Raw genomic sequence first — 18534 nt, forward strand, 5'->3', positions numbered from 1 at the left:
GAATTCAATGTGAGGATGATGAGGACAGGCAGGAAGTTCCAAAAGTAATGCTTCAGAAGTGTAGATTTACAAATGTTCATGTGGGATTCACTGGAGAGGGACAAGATGTGTTACAAGACAGAAGATACATTATGGAATGAGAAAGAATAAATACGGAGTAAATGAAATCCATATTAGAAAGAATACACACAAGCTTTATAGAAATAAGTTTTTTTTTTACATTAAAAAAAATAAATAAAGCAAGTTGTTTAGATAAAAGCAGATATTACCAAAGAACAGAGCAGTTGTTGCTGTGGCTTTGTGTGAGACCACTGAGCACTGTACTCACTGAAAGATTCTTTTCTCTTTAATCAGACCTGCTGGTGAAGTACCATTTGTCAAATCCTTTTATTTATGCCACTTTTCCCACCATTTAGACATCTGGAACTGCTTAGTGAAGATTTGAGAACTGCATTAGGTGAAATGTTGATTGAAAGTGCTGCATGTCAATGCAGTGTTCAAACATTGATGCATTCCTTTGAAAACAAGCAGATTACTTTGGGGTGAGAGCTCCTGATGTGGCAACACATTTTTTTTTTTTCCCCATGTGCCTGAACTGCAAAGTTTCTGTGCTTTAAGGTTTCACTGCACTGGATTCATTGTCAGGTTGGTTATAACTTCTTTGAGTGGCACCCACTCCTCAGATTTTGTCCCATTTTATCGACTGTTATATGAAAAGCATCTTACAATTTCATGAGTCCTCATGAGTTCTGCAGGTTTATCTGGCCTTAATTCTTTTTGAAATTCCAGTAATCTGGATAGAGATCATTTGCATAAGTTGTATTTCATTTTATGACTTAGGCATGAAAAATGTTGCAATAATGATACTTGGAATTAAACAGAGGCTGTGCGGCTGGGGTAATTAATTTTCTTTAATGATGTGAACCGTTGGAAGAGCAGGATAAAATAGACTGATAATTGGGAATATATGATAGTTATGAAAATAAAAACAAAACCAATTTATTACATATCTTAAAACAAGCAGGTAAGAACATTAAAAACTACATTAAAACCAAAAAGATAAAAATGAAATATACAGCCTGTTAAACCTTTAAACTCTCCTCACGTTGTTTTCAGAGCCTGCTGATAGACCTCCTCTTCTTCTGATTGCGAGCCCTGAAACGATTGAGGTTTTGTACCTGAATGGCAGCAGAATGTCTGCCTGGAGCCCTGTGAAGGGATCTGCAGTGGTGACCCTGGACTACAGCTACAGAGAGGACACCCTGTGCTGGCTTGAGTCCCGAGACCTCTCCAGCCAGCTCAAGTGCTCCAAGATCTCCAAAGCTGGGACTTTACCAGAGGAGTGGACAGTGAACATGGCCCAGAACCTTCACAGTGAGTATTTGGCAGCGTTTGGCACAACAGTGGTGTCTGTCCTGGCAAACAGCAATGCAGAAGTGTTTTTGGGCTTGCAGCTGAAAACAGTCTTGAGGTATTAAATATTGCAGCTCACACTGAAGCAATTTTAGGGTTTTTCACTCTTACATTCAGCCTGAGCTTCAGTGTTTGTATCTGTGCAAAAGTTTTAAGATGTGCGGTTTTATAGACTAACTATAATGTGTGGGAGTTACAAAATCAACAGTGCAATGGAAAAAGAAATGTAAAAGGCTTCTTTTTCTCTGGCAAAATAGTGCTACATAAAGCTCAAGAGTCATTCTTTGCTACTGGGACAATACTAACAATGAAATGGAGTCATATTTAGCACACCATATGTATGTTAGTTCTTAAAAATACCAAAATATTTCCTGACTTACTGGAAACAAACTGCTGCCTCTATTTTTATTTTTTTTAAATAAAAAATAAATTAAAAAATCCCTGAAGTCATCACACTGAATTAGACTTTGCCTTACAACATTCCTCAGTCAGCTTTTCAGTTTGTGGGACCTTATGAGGAAGATGTTCATCCACAGACACATTGATGCCCTAAGTTTTAGCTTTCATAATTTTTAGATTCTGTACTGCATTAGCATAACTCTGGACCTCATATAAAGTGTTAGTAAGTTCTCTTCACAGCTTAGTCACACAAAACAATCCTTTTCCAGCCTGAGAACCAAGAACGCCGTTGCGAAAAATGTCCAAAAAGTGTGAACATCAACAAATTGGGGAGAGCAGTCTGGGAGGATGGGACTGCATAACCTGAAGGTGTAATTGGAAAATTGACCCCAATATGGAAATGGCCCAAAATATATAAAAGTGTGAAAATTCATGACTCGGAGTCCATCTTGGGTATAGCCCTGGCCAGGCTCTTGTACTGCCCAAGGTGTATCCTTGAAGGCCTTTTAATAAATCCCTACTTTATTCCTTTAACTCTCCTCTGTTCCAGGCAGCTTCTCAAGGCTTCAGCATTAACATGTGAACAGACTGCAAATTGTCATGCAGGGAATGAAAAAACAACAAAAAAAGGGATTTTATTTCTCTTTCACAGAGATGGTCTAAAATTTGATCTAAGCTTTGGAAAAATCATTTTAAGGTGGGACATGAGTCAAACAATATCTCTGAAAGGATTTCAAACCCTCTGACCACCAGTTCAGGAATATTGAAACCACAAATTTGACTATAACTCTTAGAGGTGCAAAAGTGATAAATACATCATTGAGATTGTATTTTGAACTATAAAGATAGCTGGTTTTAGGTATGCTCATTGATGCAGGGTAAGGGTCTTTTTTTTAACCTATTTTCCTAATTTTCTATCTATTACAATAATAATATGAGTTTTAAAAACTATCTCCAAAAATAGGGTTTGGATTTTGGGGATCTTTTTATTCACTACTCATTGTGAGTATACTTTTAGTGTGCACTCTTATCCTAGGCATAAATTTATTTATTTATTTATTTTTGCAATTTTTTTTTTCCCTTCTTGTTTCCTCTATTCAGTTGTGGGCATATTTTTTGAGGGGTTTTAAGTGTATTTAAGTGTATTTTTTAGAGGGCTTTTTACACTTTAGACATCAAATACCCTAAAGATCATGGTGGTAGTATTTCGTTGTTCTTTTTCAATTCACCTAGCCATTGATATTTTGTTTTCCTTTTAGCAAGAAAAATCAACTTAACCACAGTCCTGGGCAAACTGGGCTTTGTTTTGAGCTCTGTGTGTGTGTGTGTGTGTGCTGTCATGATGTTTGCCCCATCAGAGTGGACCTCAGCCTTCCACTCCGTGTTCCTGTCCCTCTGTTCCCTGCATGTCCAGAGAATTTCTGATCCTGTGCTGGCCACATCTGCAGCACTGCATCTGTTTGCAAAATCAAGGCCCTGGGATGGGTTTGAAATGAGCACAGTGCTGGAATTAATGAGCTGCTCATTTTTCATAGTGCCAGCACACACCAGCCTGTGGTCTCTAATATTCTTCTCAAACTTCATGGTAATCATTCACTCTTATTTAGATGAAGAATAATAATTCCCTTGGACATGAACTGACTGTAGAGACTTGCTTTGGCTTTTTCTTTGATTTTGATGTGGGAAATAGTGCTTAGGGACTTCAATAAAACAACTTTGCTGGGAGCTCTGACACAATCTCACAGATGTAGCTGTGGGAGTGTTTTTCCCAAGCACACGCATCCACAGACACTTCTGCTGTGTTGCTCAGTGGAGCTGCATCAATCCCCATGGTCTGGGCTTGTCTCCTCAGAGGAGGAAACAGCATGAAACTTGCTTTTGTTCACCTAATTAGGATCTTCTAGACACCCCTGGCGTTATTCCTGCCAGGACATGGCAGGAATCTCGTGTTGCTCTGCCTGGTATATTTGCCAGATCATCTTGTGGCTGCTGCAAAATTGAGTTTTAATTTTAAATTCTCCTTTTTCTTCTCTCCACCTTCTGTTGCCTGTCAGGTCATTTCTGCTGTTTCTCTTCATCATAGAGAACTACACCTGATGAGGCAAATTAATTTTGTTACTCTGTCAAGGAAAATGTTTTCTAGTGCAATTGCATTCTCTGCCAGCTCAAGCCAAATAAATGGACAGGGCCATGGGGTGATTCACATAAAATTGTACATTCTGTTCTTCATAGGAAGCTTTCTTTTGTGTGTGTGTGAAATTGGTTATTCCTAAAAGTACTAGGGGGGAAAAAAAAAAAAAAAGAAACATAAAAGGCTTTCTTAGCAGTGTTTGTGGAATTTATCTTTTTTTATTCCAATCTTCTAATCATTTTGTTAGTAGAAAAAAACAAAACAACTGCCTTTGACACAAAAAGTGCTAGAAAAGTCAGTTATACAAAGTGATTGGGACTGCTTGAAGTAGATTTATTCAAAGTGTTTTCTTCAGCGAAGGCAAGTAAGTCTTGTAGTTGGGAACAAAGAATATAGATCATCTTTAAAGATGAAAGTCTCCATCTAGGAAAGCAGGGACTATGAAAATGACTTCGTTTTCATGATGGGTCATACAGCACCAGCTCCAGGTACTGAGCATAAGCTTTGGATTCACAAAAGAAAGGAAATTACAGTCCTCTAGTTTCCATCATTCACCCTCAGAAGAGTCCAATGTGACTTCACTCTGGAGAGGATGAGTCCCAGATGGATATAATCAGATCCTTTGAAGCACTGGGGAGCTTGGTCAGTGTCTCACTCTGCAGAAGGGGAGAGGCTGAGGAGAGGCTGAGCTTGCCCTTGGGTGTTTTTTGCTCTGGAGAGCAGGATGCAGCTCCAGAGATATCCCCTTGTGCTTAGTAATTAGGCTAATTTCACTTAAAATATTAATTATCTCAGGGCTTGTTTGGTAGTTTTATCCCCTCACATAAGGACAGCTTTCTGCAGGCACAGCAGTATCAGCACAGCCAAGGCCAGGCATTGTCACGTTGTGTCACCTTTGTCTTTTTAAAACCAAGAAGTTTTTGGAAGAGAAGCTGGGAATTTTCCTCTTGGGAAAGATTTATGCAGACAGTAGTGGAGCCAAATGGGCTTTCAGAGGTGATTCTCCTGTAAGGGAGGCTTGAACAACCTCTGTCCATGGTAGTAACAGGGGTGCTCCTTGACACCCCACAGCCCACTTCAGTGAGTACAGTGAGACTTTCAGGAACAATCATTTATTTAAACTGATATCTCCAGGCCAAACTAACAAAAGTTCTTTCTAATGGTATGAATGGGAAAAATCTCCCAATTTTCTTCCCTTTCAAAGCCATGATGTTCAATCTTACATTAATGATTTTGTGTGTGGGAACTGAAAGGTGGCCAGAGCAGCATCCTCTGGATGCAAGAATCTCCTTCTTCCTCATTTTAGGAGGCATTTTGTGTCTTCATCATTACAAGCACCAAGCACCTTTCATGCTCTACAAACCAGCACCAGGCAGCACAACCTGGCTTTTAGCTGCTATTCTTCTGCAGAATATAACAAAATCTCTTCTGGGATGATGCTTCAATGATGATGCATGATATTTTCTGCTTGGCTGACATTTGATTCAGCTTTTCTTGGCACTCAGTTATCTCAGCACGCCACAAGCAATGCTGCAGTGCCTGTGTTCAGCTTTGCCACCTGTGCTTTGTGCCCACAGCTGATCACACCTCACCTGGGAAGTGGCACAGGCTTTTCTCTTGGCAGCTGTGCTTGGACAGATCTGCTCTGGATTAAGAGAAACATCTTGTTTCTTCTGTAGTAATTCAGTTTTGACCTGCCAAGGTTGGGAGCAGGGGGTGGGTATGGAGGGCCTGGAGTCTCTGGAGGCAGAGGGATTTGCCTCTCTGCTTGTGGAACCCAGAACCTTCTACTTGACCTGCTGGGCACAATCCAGGCTGGCTTTTTGGATCTCCCACTTTCTGGAAGTGAGTGAAGAACATCAGACAGGGAGCCCAGGGAATCTGACCACGAGCCAGGAGTGTCTGTTTGGGTACTTTACTGTTTCCTTCCCTGATTTTGGTCCCCCTAATGGCTCCCCCACCTCCTGAGCTAAAGCACTTCTCAGCAGTGATTATCCATAAACACTGCTGTGTTCAGACTAGCTGCAGTAATTTCCCTTGGCAGTGATGAGGCTCAGTCACTGAAGGAAACCCCAAGCACTGGAGATGTTCCTGTCAGAAATTCCTGTGAATTGCCATGAATATTCATGGCAAAGCAGAGCAAAGTTTGGCTTGCTCTGCAGGAGCAAAACTGTGAAGATCTGGGGGAAAGTGTTTATTCCTACATAGTCTGCCCCAAACTTGTCTCCAGACAGGCACTAAGAGCTGTCACACAGTTGGAGGATGTGGGTTTGCTTTTCCTCCTGTGATAGACAGCCCATGTGCCTTGAGGATGCACAGAAAGGAGAAGGCTTCATGGCAAAGGTCATTTGGACCTCACATGGCTCCTTATTAGTGTTCAGAGCACCTGAATCAGTCATGGGCCCCAACGGGAGGTGAGAAGAGTGTCCTAAGGGAGTTTCACAGAATACTTTTCCTGTGTGTGGACTTCTCAAGCTCTGTCTGATCTTGCATTGCTGTCCTTGCATTTCTGAGAAGACTGGTCAAATGCTGGTTTTGGGACAATAAACTTTCTTGCTTTGTCCAAAGGTGGGCTTTCTTGCTTTTTGGCTTTAGGTTTTTAATTTTTTTAATAGTGTCAACATCTCCTTCTTAAGTGCTCCAGACAGAGGCACGAGTAAATACACAAAACTAGGATATTTTTCTCCTTAACTGTTTCTTCAGCTTGAATTTCCTATCTCCTTTCACCGTCCAGCCAGTCAGTCTCCCAAGGTCCTGCAGTTCCTCAAAACAGATCATCCTCTTTGCTGTTCTGGAAATCTCATTTTTATTGGACCTCACCACCTTGTTATTCATGTCATGGTCCAGGTGGCTCATGGGTGTTGTCTCACACAGGTCCCAGCACAGGCTGTTGCTCTGGAACTTGGTGATGCTCCACAGGGAACCAGGATTGATCCCCTTGGGTCATCCTTGCTCCATCTCTGTCCTGTATGACAGGCTACATCTTTCTGGAGTCTCCTCATGTTTTATGGGATTAGACTCGTATTTTCCCACAAAACTTTGACATCCACATGCACCATGTTGGCTTCATTTTGTTCTTTACTCAGTAGCCACTGAACTGTTCTTGGAATTATTCCACACTTCCTCAGTATTCCCAGGAGTTTGTCTTCTGCCTTTCTTCCAATGAGGAGAGATATAAGAGATAAATAAGAGACAAACACTTGTAAGCTGCCCATTTCAGTAAAGTTGTTTATGGACTTGAGCCTTCAAATGCACTCTTGGAAACTTTCTTAATGGCAATAAAATAAATCATTGATATTTCAGTATATTTCAGTGTGCTAATTACATATGCATAGCTTTTTTTTTTTTTCTTTCTACTGGTACTTTATGATTGCTCTATAAATTTTCCATCTCTTATGATTTAGCCAGTGGTTGTCTTCTTGAGTGGTAAAAATCTTTGTAAATGCAACTCACATAACGTTGCTAACCAAGTTTGCTTCATTTAGACTATCTGACAGCAAATTCACCACACAGATATTTATTTATTAATGCAAATATTTAATTCAGACTTCATTAAAGACCTAAAACACTGTACTAAAGTCAAGTGAAGAAGTCAAGAATTCTTGGTTTTGGGCTTTTTATCTTTTCCATAATGTACTTTAGATTGTGTCATGAGTTCTTCTGCCTCCTTAAGGTTTTTCCTGAGGCACAGACCAACACTGCAGGAAACTTTAAAAACCTGTGTCTTCTTTGAAAGTACCTTTGCCTTCATAGGAGCAAAGGGGACATAAAAACTATAAACTCCAAAATACGGTTTGTTTACATCCAACATCATAACTGGAACCATGTTTAGATGTAAAAAAAGAGCAACTGCAGACCAAAGTCCATCCCAGAGAGGGATTTATCAGTAGCTAAAGCCATGAGGGAACAGTATTTTGTTAGCTATGAGCCTGAGCAGGGTTAGGAATTCTCTCTGCTACACAGAGATCTGTGTCTGCAGGGAGGTGACCCACAGGGGATGGCACAGCTGAACCACACATTCCACCTGCTGTAAATCTTGGGGAAGCAGCAGGAAAAGAAAAAAAAATTTAAAAAAAAAATCTGTTTGTGTGTCTTATGCAATGAAAAGATTCATTGACTAAAATCATAAAAATGCAAGTCCTGATCAAACTTGTGGCCTCTGGAAATTGCTGTTTGGAAACTTAGGTTTTGATCTGATGCTTTGTTTTACTGCAGGGAAAAGGGTAAAAAGAGAGCATGCCTTTCAGAAAGGAATGACAATTAACAACTGCATTAATGGAAATAAATCTGAAAGAAAAGCTACAAATGTGATGAAATTAAAACCAGCTGCTACAGCACCTTAAGCTCCTGCCTAATCTGCTTGCTGCACTCACAGCAGCCTGGGTGTTTCTGTGCTGGGCTGGAGTCTGTGGCAGAGACACACCAAAAAGTTTGTGTGTGTCACAATGAATAAAGGATTTGTTCTTTCCTTATCACTTTATCAGGAGCCCTTACAAAAAGATGAATTGCATATTTTGCAAAGTTGTGATTATTATTTAGGTTGTGATGGACATGACAAATTAAAACCACCATCTGATTGTGGGGATTTAATATAGGATTGCTTTCTTCAGTTTTTAACTCCTTTGACTGGCAGAAGCAATGACTGGCTCAAAAAATAATATCTCCAGATCATGGAAATACTCTTTTTTTTCTCAATACATAAAATGGTGGATTTCTACTTTGAATGAAACAAATTTATTTAGAACTTTCTTGTTACTTCAGCGCTGGAGTAGAACTTGAAATGCTGAAAACATTATAGATCATGTCAGCATCATGGAATAAATAAAATGTAACAACAAAGTTTGTCCTTTTCACTATTTGTCAGTTGAATTCAATAAAGGAAAATCTTGATTTTTCTAGCACATTTTTAATAGTTGAGTAAAGTATGCTTCTAAAACTGACAAATTGCATGCAACAAATGTTCCGTCTGAAGTAAATCACTTTTGCTAAAGGCAAAAGGCAAAATCTGATTTTCTTTGTTCTGGAAAAAAAAGAAAGTGTTGGGACCATTGTAAGCAATGAAATGATAAGGACAGGATATGCAAAGGGTCAGTTTGCTTGCATAAAATTGATGTCCTGAGTGTTATCAGCATGTCACCCAGCAGCTGCCACTCGATGTGCTGGGCCAGGCATTCACTGTGACAGTTCTGAGCTGGGGACAAAGTTTGGGTTCTCTGTGCATGTCTAATTCCATAACTTTTCTGTTACACTGTGTAAGCAAAAATAATGAGCTGACTTAGGAGTGTGTGGGTATCTGTGCCACAATTGACAGTTCAGGGCATCCTCACTCTTTTTGGTAATTTTGGACTTGTCTTGAATGCCATTTATTGCTCTTTTACTTCAATGCATTATCACACTTCTTAATTTTGGAGAGTTTTTTCTATTGATATATAAGAAGATAAGTATAATGTGTTATAAAAGATTAGTGTCTTTTCGCTGTGCATATACTGAAAATATGCACTTTCCTTTTAAGGCTCTTCAGAGATTATATTGCTCTGTCACTGAGTCTGTACAACTGGTTGCAGAATTCAGATTTGTTTTAAGCAGTCATAACCCCTGCATTACCTTCAGAAACAAACCCACTGAGAAAAGGCAGCTCAAGTAAGATGAAGCAATAGAAAATGTATTTTGTGACAGCCTGTGAATTTGCTGTGCAGAGCAGAGCTGCTGTAGGCTGGAGGGACGAGGGGCTGAGGAGCAGCTAGGGCTGAACCCCTGCTCCACTCAGTGTCACACCACGGCCTGTGCTGCCTTTGGGATCCCTCGGCACAGAACTGAGCTCACATCGGGGTAGGCAAATATTTCATGAGTAAAAATTATTGCTTGGAGGAATCCAGGGGGAGCTGGGGGAGGGTGCAGTGCAGATTCGTGTCTCTCCTCTGCACTTCGCATGGGTTGGGATAATTTGTTTTTACTGTTACGTGAAAGGAGCAGTGATGGAGGAAGAAAGGCAATATGCTGTGATTTGTCTTTTCCCCTCTAAATGTAGAATATGTCAAGGGAAATACAGGTTGGATATTAGGAAAAAAAGCTTTTCATGGAAAGAGTGATAAAGTTCTGGAATGGCTGCCCAGGGACGTGGTGGAGTCACCATCCCTGGGTGTGTTTAACAAAGCCTGGATGTGGCACTGGGTGCCAGGGTTTAGGCTGAGGTGTTGGGGCAGGGCTTGGACTTGATGATCTTGAAGTTCTCTTTCAACCTGGTCATTCTGGGAATAAGAGAGAAAAACACACACTGTGAGGTTTAAAACCTGAAATGCTGGGGGATGCACAAAGTGGAGAGGTTGGCACAAAGTACCTGGAGCTTGAGGGGTTTTGAAGAGATGGAATTATAGGCTCTCATCTTCTTGGGGTGGGCAGTTATGGGAAGGGCTGGAAGCCTTCTGAAAGCAAAGGTCCTGTTCTGACATATGAGCACATTGAGTTGGCGTCATATTTCTGGAAGCACTGGCTGTGTGAGTGATTTATGAGACTTTTGATGGGATCTATGGTGCCATTCTGGTTTAAGATAATGCTCAGGTAGACCAATAGCAGCACTATTGGGGTGATGAGAGAAATAAATGAACAACAACAAAAAAACCAGTGGCCCAATGTCTGGTTGAAAATAGATAGAAAAATAATTTATGTATAAATCTAAAGCCATGTTTTATATTTATTTCTTATATTACTGGAAATAAGCTCACAAGGAATTTTTTTTTTCTTAAGTGCTGTAACAATGTCAATATTTTAAGTCTGGGCAGTTGTCTGTTTTGTTGGTGAGGTCACATATAATGAATAACGGTCTTCTCCTCAAAGGTTACTATTCTTATATTGAAAATATGTAATAAATGGGTGAAAAAAGAGAAAAGGACAGAGAGGGAGAAAGGGAGGATGAGGTAATGTTTACATGGGATACATTTATTACTGTCTGTTGGCAGCATTGGTAGGCAGGAAGGGTTTTATTTGTTTGTTTTTCTCAGATGACTTTTGTAGGTGCTGAGCAGTGGTTTCAGAGTGCCAGCCTGCTGATGGCATGGTGTGATGATCCCTCTGCTAGAGGGAAAGGAAAAGATGAAGAAAAAAGCTCAATATCCTTAATAAAAGAAGCTTTTTTTTTTTCTTTCCTTAGCAGCCCTAAAAAAAGAGGCTTTTTATCTAGAAAGTACATGATAGGGTTTTGTTTCCAAAATACTGTGTGAAGAAATGAGGTGTATGTTTGCTAACTGTGTAGGTCATCTTTTTTTTTTTTTTTTTTAATATTGAGAATATGTTTAGATTGTCCAGTCTTGTCTAAGTTGTAATTCTTAAGCTGGATTTGAAATGAACTCCATATGCAGACTAATTATATTAAAAGCAAGTTCTATTTTTTAGCAATGTTTGGGTTTTTTTTTTTGTTTTGGGTTTTTTTTTTAGGTGGGTTTTTCTGGGTGTTTTTTTGGTGGGTTATTTTTGGTGGTGTGTTTTGTTTGTTTCTTTGTTGCAATTGTTATTCTCCTTTTCCTGTCATATGTTTGAGATGAAGACAAAGACTTTTGTGCCCAATATGAATGTGTCTGTATAACAAAATTAAATACTCCATGGTCAGTATTTGCTTCTGAATTGAAACTGAGTGTAAGAAGATCCTTTGGGATTGATTTCCACCAGTGGGTCATGGCATGTCCTGCATTTCATATTGTCTAGACCATTTATTGCTAAGAGCAACTAGAGTGGGCAGCAGATGAAATTATCCTCCACAATTATGGCCTGCATGGTACCTTCAAGAACCTGCAGCATATCTGGATCCTGTGAATGAGACTTCTCTAACAAATGTTGCCTTCTACAAAAAAAAGTGCAGAGTGAGTTTCCTTTCATGGGTTGCCTAACCCATTTTTTAAGAGTTGTCAGACATAATTCACTTCTCAATTATTCCCCAAAAAACATTTCTCAAAGCACTGTTGCTTTCCTCTGGTATTAAACTGTTGAAACTTTGTCTGGAAATCATTTCCCTTAAATACTTTGCATTGTGAAAGCAACTCCATATATTTATTGGCATCTCTTTGCATTGTAATCATCTGCTGCTTAGCCTGTCTGTGGAAAAGGGTTTTAAAGTGGCTTTATTGTTGTGTGGTGATGGTTTATGGGGCTCATAACCCATGCAGGGGGCAGTCCTAGGGAGATGGGAGGTGGTTGGAGGAAGGGAATGTCACAGCCTGCAGCAGCCAGTCCGTGTCCCCACAGCAGCTCTCCGAGGCCACGTGCTTGATGGGATGCCTGTTGCAGCTGAATTATGCTTTAATTTTAACAGTGGGTGACTTAACTGCTTTGAAGTAAATAACTGGGTTTGATTTATAGTCTCACTAGATTTATAAGAAGCTCTTGAATGTGCAGCTAAAAAGAAAAAAAAAAAGACTGTTATAGCTATGTACCTCTATAAATCTGTCTTTATTGCTCAGCATGTACATGGGCCACTGGGACCCCATTACAGGTTTGCAATCACTGGGCAACGTGTTTGAGACTCAGCAATGCAGAAATTAGGAATGTTATGGTTTTCAGCTATTCTTGCTTATTTCTGACATGAGATTTATGTCAGAAAATTCACCCTCTGTAAAAATCTTAGCAGTCAGGATTAAAAGATAGGGCCACTCAAAAGGCCCTTATTTAATTGTTTCACACTTTTTCCTTGCTCCTTTAACCCACTGGCATCACAGCCAGCTCTGTAATGCAGGGCCCAATAACAGAAATTTCATTAATCTTACTCATTCCAGAAGCTCAATGCATTTCCTGATAGAATAATTCTGTAACAAAAGTAAGAGAAGAAATATGCTTAAGAATGCTTAAGAATTTAGGGTCAGATTTTGCTGTAAAATTCCTGGGAAGAGGCACAAACATATCTGGGGCATCATCAGATTTCCACTGAGTGCTGTGTAAAGGAATTTGTTAGAGGAGGATGTTGCTGATGATTGTTGTTGTCATCATTGTTGTTAATATTGGTTTTTTGGATGCCCAGTGGAAGAAGGAAGTTTATTATAGCCACACTTTCATGTTTCTCTCTCAGTAACTGCTCAATATTCCACCTCAGCCAATGTAGAATCACGGAATCACAGAATGCTTTGGGTTGAAAGAGACCTCTACGATCATCTCATTCCATGAGGGACACCTCCCACTGTCCCAGGTTTCTCCATGCCCCATCCAACCTGGCTTTGGACACTTCCAGGGATGGGCCACAGCCACTTCCAGCCACAACCTGTTCCAGTTCCTCACCAAATGTTCTTTTCTGTACCTGCTGGGAAGCTGAATGCCTGAATCCCAGTGTGCCTGAATGGACCACGTCTCTGAGAGATTTTGTGTCTTTCTGAGCCATCAGGATGCTTTCATTAAGTATTCATAATATTTAGATTATACTTATATTTTGGAAAATTCTTTAGCTTGGAGAAAATGCTATTGTCTCAGTGTTCACATTTATAGGTTTTTAATGCAGCATATTATGCTCAGGTTTGACAGAAAGCCAACAATATTTTTGTCAGTAACCAAATTGATTGAAATTGAAATGCTTTTACTCCACAAAGAAAAGGAAAAGCTTTCTCTTCTTTTGAGGAACTTGAAGTCTAGGTGCTTTAAAGTGCTTATTTAAATTTAGTATGTTTTAGGTTCTGCATTGTGCTTCTAACAAAGAGTATCTCAGAAGGCTGATTTAATTCAGAGGAATCAGATATTTGAGGATGAGTAATTTGAAAAAGATGGATGGATATTTTTCACTTGATTTTTCATTTTTCAACTTATGTAATAATCACTCCAGACATGGCTGTTAAGAGTTGAGACACCAGTGTGTCTGACTTATTGAATGGTGACATATTTAATAAAAATCTTTTTTTAAAGTGGCATCGCAGACAGAATTATGGCAAATTCTTGGTAGTGGAAGAGGCAAAGAGAAAATCCATTCCAGCTTCAATTTCCCAAGGCACAGTGTCAGTGCAAGGCTGCCTGGGCTGCTAATTAGGAACATTAATGTCAAAAGAGTGGCACAGCAAAGGCAAGGCTGCTGCAGGGTTTCACAGCTTGTCATTTATGTGTTTTAACACTTCTCACCTGCTCTCACCATCACTGGCTACTGGAGGAAAAAAAAAAAAAAAAAAGAAAGACTTGGTGCTCCTTGTCTTGTTCCAAACTTGGCTTTTTACTCAGTGGAGGCAAAAAGTATTCCCAGGTGACTTTCTGCTTCTCTTTGCAATAAAGTTTGTTTGTTCCCTGATAGATACATAATTTATTATTTTTTTCTTTCTAACTAGATAATAAATTAAACTAAGTCTGGCCATGCCAGTTTGGACATTGCATTCAGAAAGGAGATATAGGGGTTATAGAAGAAAAATTACTAATTTAAAACAATCAAAATAATTCTTTTTTAGGATCAAATTTTGAAAAGAGAAAAACCAAACCAACAAAACAAAACCAAAAACAAACTCAAAAAGAGGAAAAAACAACAAAAAAGCAAAAAACTAAAAAAAAAAAAAAACAAACCAGCATTTCCATGTGAAAAACAAAAATTATTTTAAGCACTTTCCAATATATATTTTTAAAATATATAATTATATGGGGAAAATCTAAATAATTAACTCAATACTGATTTATATATGCATATATGAGGAATTTTTCATTGCAGTAATGTCCAGACTAAGGAAAAATTGACCATATAAGGCAGTGGAAGCTAAGTTCTTTCCATTGAAATAGTGAGAAATGGTCTATCTCTTTCATCATTGACTAGAAACATATGGAGAGTTCAAGGAATATCTCAAATTTGAATTACATTTCATCCAAAAACGTTCCCCAGTTCACTCAGAAGTTCCTCAAAAACAGTCCAACAACTCCAGAATTCCACTGAGTAGTTTGCTCAGATCAGTTCTTACATTAAAAACAAGGAGTGTTTATACCGAAGCTTTTAACACGAGAAAGCTTGCTAATTTTTGTTTCTACATCTGGGAAAAATGAAATCTGTTAATATAATGCTGATTTTAATAGATAGTGCATAATTGCAGCAGTAACAGAAATGCAAGAATGTGTCACTGCTTTTCCCTCTCTTCTGCTGATTTGAAGTCTTGTGCTAGTCTTGATTTGAAGTGGAAATAAATGTAATAATTCGTACAAGACATATGTTGGAAAATCAAAGTGAAAAAAAGAGCCATTCTATTTTTCTCTGATTTCCATAAACTACGGATTGGCCATAAGACATATATTCCCAGAACCCTTTGAAGATTTAGCCACCCTTATATGAAATTATTATTTTCTCTAAAGGTCTAATAATGTCTGTGTGTTTAAAAGACATAGGAAAAGTTCACTCCCCGACACACTTTTGCTGTGCCCACGGTCTGCATAATGTCATTAAGTAGAGCAGAATTTAACCTATATGCTGTCTTAACTATTCTTTATGAAGTCCTTAAGAGGAAATCCTAGTTTTTAGAAAGTTATAAAGGAAAGATGATCACATTTGGCAGAAATGCTCCAAGGAAAGTGCTATTAATATAGGAAAAGCCCTCAGAACTATATAGAAGATTGCTCAGAATAAATATGTGTGTTTTCAAGGGGAAACATTTCTTTTTAGAGATTTCTGAAACCGTGCGAATGAAAGAAAAAAATATTGATAACTTTAAAGATGTGAGTGGACCAAACATCTTCACATAGTGAGGTTTAAATACGAATCCAGAAATAGGCATGAAATGAATTCAGGAACTTCTTGAGTACAAGTAGTTTTATATATATATTAAAAGTCCTCAGTTCAACCAGAGCCTTTCCTCTGTGGTTTACAGTGTGTGCAGCTCGTGATAGCTGGGGAGCCATTCACAGCAGCTTCATGCAGAGCTGCTACCAAACCATGGAGATCAAATGAGATTCACACAACCCATTCTCTGCCAGCTGAGGGGATTTCTCATGTAGAATTTAATTTGGTGGGGGAGTGGACATGGGCAGTTCTTTACAAACTTCTGTCGCGAGAAGGTGGATGTGTCCAACGCAGGGGGCAGGAACAGAGACAAACCCCAGAGCAGATCAATGGTGCCTCCAACACACAAATGCCAAACGTGCTCAGTGCCCACATGAATTGCTAAGGACAGTGATGGGCTGGTATAGAGGGAAGTGTTCTTTGCACAGCAGGACTGAAGCATGGACAGATGACTCTTCAACTTAAAGCTGAAAAGTGGTGTGTTTATTACAGCGGAGCGATTTCCAAAGGCATGTGTGAAGAATCACAGGCTCTATTGAGCTAAAAATGTCTTACATATTCATATAATTCCCAAAACACCTGATGCATATTCATCAACTAACCCTGCCCACCCCTCTTTAGTATTAAAATGTGTTTGAATGAGTCCAAAGTTCCTTCACGCTGGCGTAGTCCCTCCCCTCAAATGGGTCAGTGGGTTCTGAAATGGGTGGGTGATCTTCTGAGGTCAAAGTGACCTTTACTTTTGTAGAAATTGTAGGAAGGCTTTGGACCCCTTGGCTATAGCTCAAGTTTCGGGCCCAGGTTCTCTTCTTTTTCACAATTGGATCAGCATTTTATACTGCTTCTTTAAACACAGTAAAGACAAATGCATGATTTATATCTTAGCCTTAACTACTCCATCTGCTAAGAATTAACTATCCCTTATTTCTTCTTGCTATACTCTTAATTGTTTCTATCTCCCCCCAACTAAATCTACTAAATTTTTAATTCTTTCAGATTCTTTAAACCCTTGATTCAGGACATCTCTCTGGCAGTCTGTTCTTCTGAGGAAAATTACTGTGAATTAATGTGTTGCTTGTTCTGGAAACTCTGTGATAAAAGTGATGAAACATGGCATGCTCTGGAAAGAGCAGCTTTACAAGGAATGCAGCTGGAATGAGCCTAAACTTCTCCAATAGCCCATGCTGCTGGGAGCTCCATGCCCTTCCCAAATCCTGCTGGGCAGGGAACTTGGATAAATAAAGTGTTCACAGCTACCAATGCTGTTTGACACAAAGTTTGTGGTGTGGTATTGCTTCTGGATGTCTCACTTTCCCTGGAATGCTGAGCTCAGTTTTAACTACCTAATGCAAATGGTTATCCCTAATATGACCTTGAACAAATTATTCTTGGTTTCCATAAAAGAAAAACAAACAAGTTGTTTGGTGCAATTTCTTGTCATATGTTACCAAAAACCTGAGAAAATAACAGAGCTAACATTTTATAACTGTAAGTACTGTTATGTTAACAAATCTGATAACCTGTGTGTGATGTGCCTTTCACATATGTATCACTTTTATCTCAAAATAGGTATATTTTTCACACAATAAGAAAAACTCCTCCAACAGGCTGCTACTTAACCTTGTTCCTTTTCATCCACTTCCCAGTGTACAGCAATCTTCTACAGCTCTCATTGCAAGAATTTAATTACTAGTTTTATTTCTACAAATGTTTGAAATTGGATCCTTTTTGTACCTTTTGTCCCATTTAAATGATATTTTCTGAAATGCTTCAGCTATACAGGAGCTTATCTGCAATTTTCAAAAGTCTCCCTGAATCAGTAAACCATAAATTTTTAGTTCCACAAATCCAACTTTAGAAAATGGCAGCAGGCACATTGAAAATGCTTTAACTATTACTGATTTCCAGAGGCACAGGGTTTTCTTCTGGCATTTTAAAAAGCATGTCCTATATTTTGCTTGGAAAAAGGAAGGAGAAAAAAAAAAAAAAAAAAAAGAAGTGTTTTTTTCCTATTGTTTGAAATATATAAGGGCTCACATATCTCCCAGTGCAGAAGGCCTTCTCTGGAGTTTGGATATTGGGCTAAATGGAGCATTTCTTTATTCTGGCTCAGCAGATCTTGGTAATAGGTCCAATATTTCCTTTGAATTAAAAGGGAAATGAGTAGTGGAAGGGCAGGAATGGAAGAGACAGAAGACAGCAGTGAACTGTGTAATGGGGTGGCTGAGGTGGGATACAGTTGGCGTTCCTGGTATTTCACTGAGTAAATCTTATTTAAGTTACCTGCACTTTGAAGGACAATAAATGAGCTTCCATGTCTGTTTTAAGTACAAGGCTCATAAGCCCTGAGTTATCATCAAAAACTCAATGAATACAATTTTTGTTCAATCAAGTTTACTTACTATTCTCCAGTGCAGCGTGGATGTGATGGAAGCAACTTTTTTTTTTTTTTTTTTTTTTTTTTGGATTGTGGAAAGCAAACCTAAAAATCCCCCATCTGAAGGATTAAAAACATACAGAAAACTAGAAGTTAGTTTCTAGTTTTCTAGAAACCAGCTTCTCTGTGTAATGGTATTTTATCACATGTGACTTCTTGGCTTATGTTAGCACTATTTTGAAAGCAATGTAATATAATAAATTTAAGTTTTTAAACTAAAAAAAATCATTGATATTGATCATTGAAAACATTTAACAGGATATATTTTTGTATTAATTGCAGTATTCTTTCTTAAAGAATAACTAATTCTGTCCTACAGAGTGGTATCAATACAACATTGTCAATAAGAAGAGGAAGGAAAGAAATCTTAGTTAAATAATATTGATAAAGTTATGTTCTTTGCACTTCTCTGTGCTTTTGCTTACTGTAACACTAAGATGGTGTATG

The 18534-nt window shown here is 38.8% G+C and overlaps 1 protein-coding gene across 2 annotated transcripts in view; it reads left to right on the plus strand.

Annotated features, from left to right (window-relative positions):
- Nucleotides 1–18534, plus strand: part of LRP1B (LDL receptor related protein 1B) — a 623792-nt gene that overhangs the window by 336624 nt on the left and 268634 nt on the right. For both annotated transcript variants that reach the window (XM_038143324.1, XM_038143323.1), the window contains one exon: nucleotides 1117–1374. In XM_038143324.1, coding sequence (XP_037999252.1) covers nucleotides 1117–1374 — 258 coding nt within the window. The remainder of the gene's footprint in view (nucleotides 1–1116; nucleotides 1375–18534) is intronic.

The sequence above is a fragment of the Motacilla alba genome, chromosome 7 (assembly GCF_015832195.1).
Source record: "Motacilla alba alba isolate MOTALB_02 chromosome 7, Motacilla_alba_V1.0_pri, whole genome shotgun sequence".
Lineage (NCBI taxonomy): Eukaryota > Metazoa > Chordata > Aves > Passeriformes > Motacillidae > Motacilla > Motacilla alba.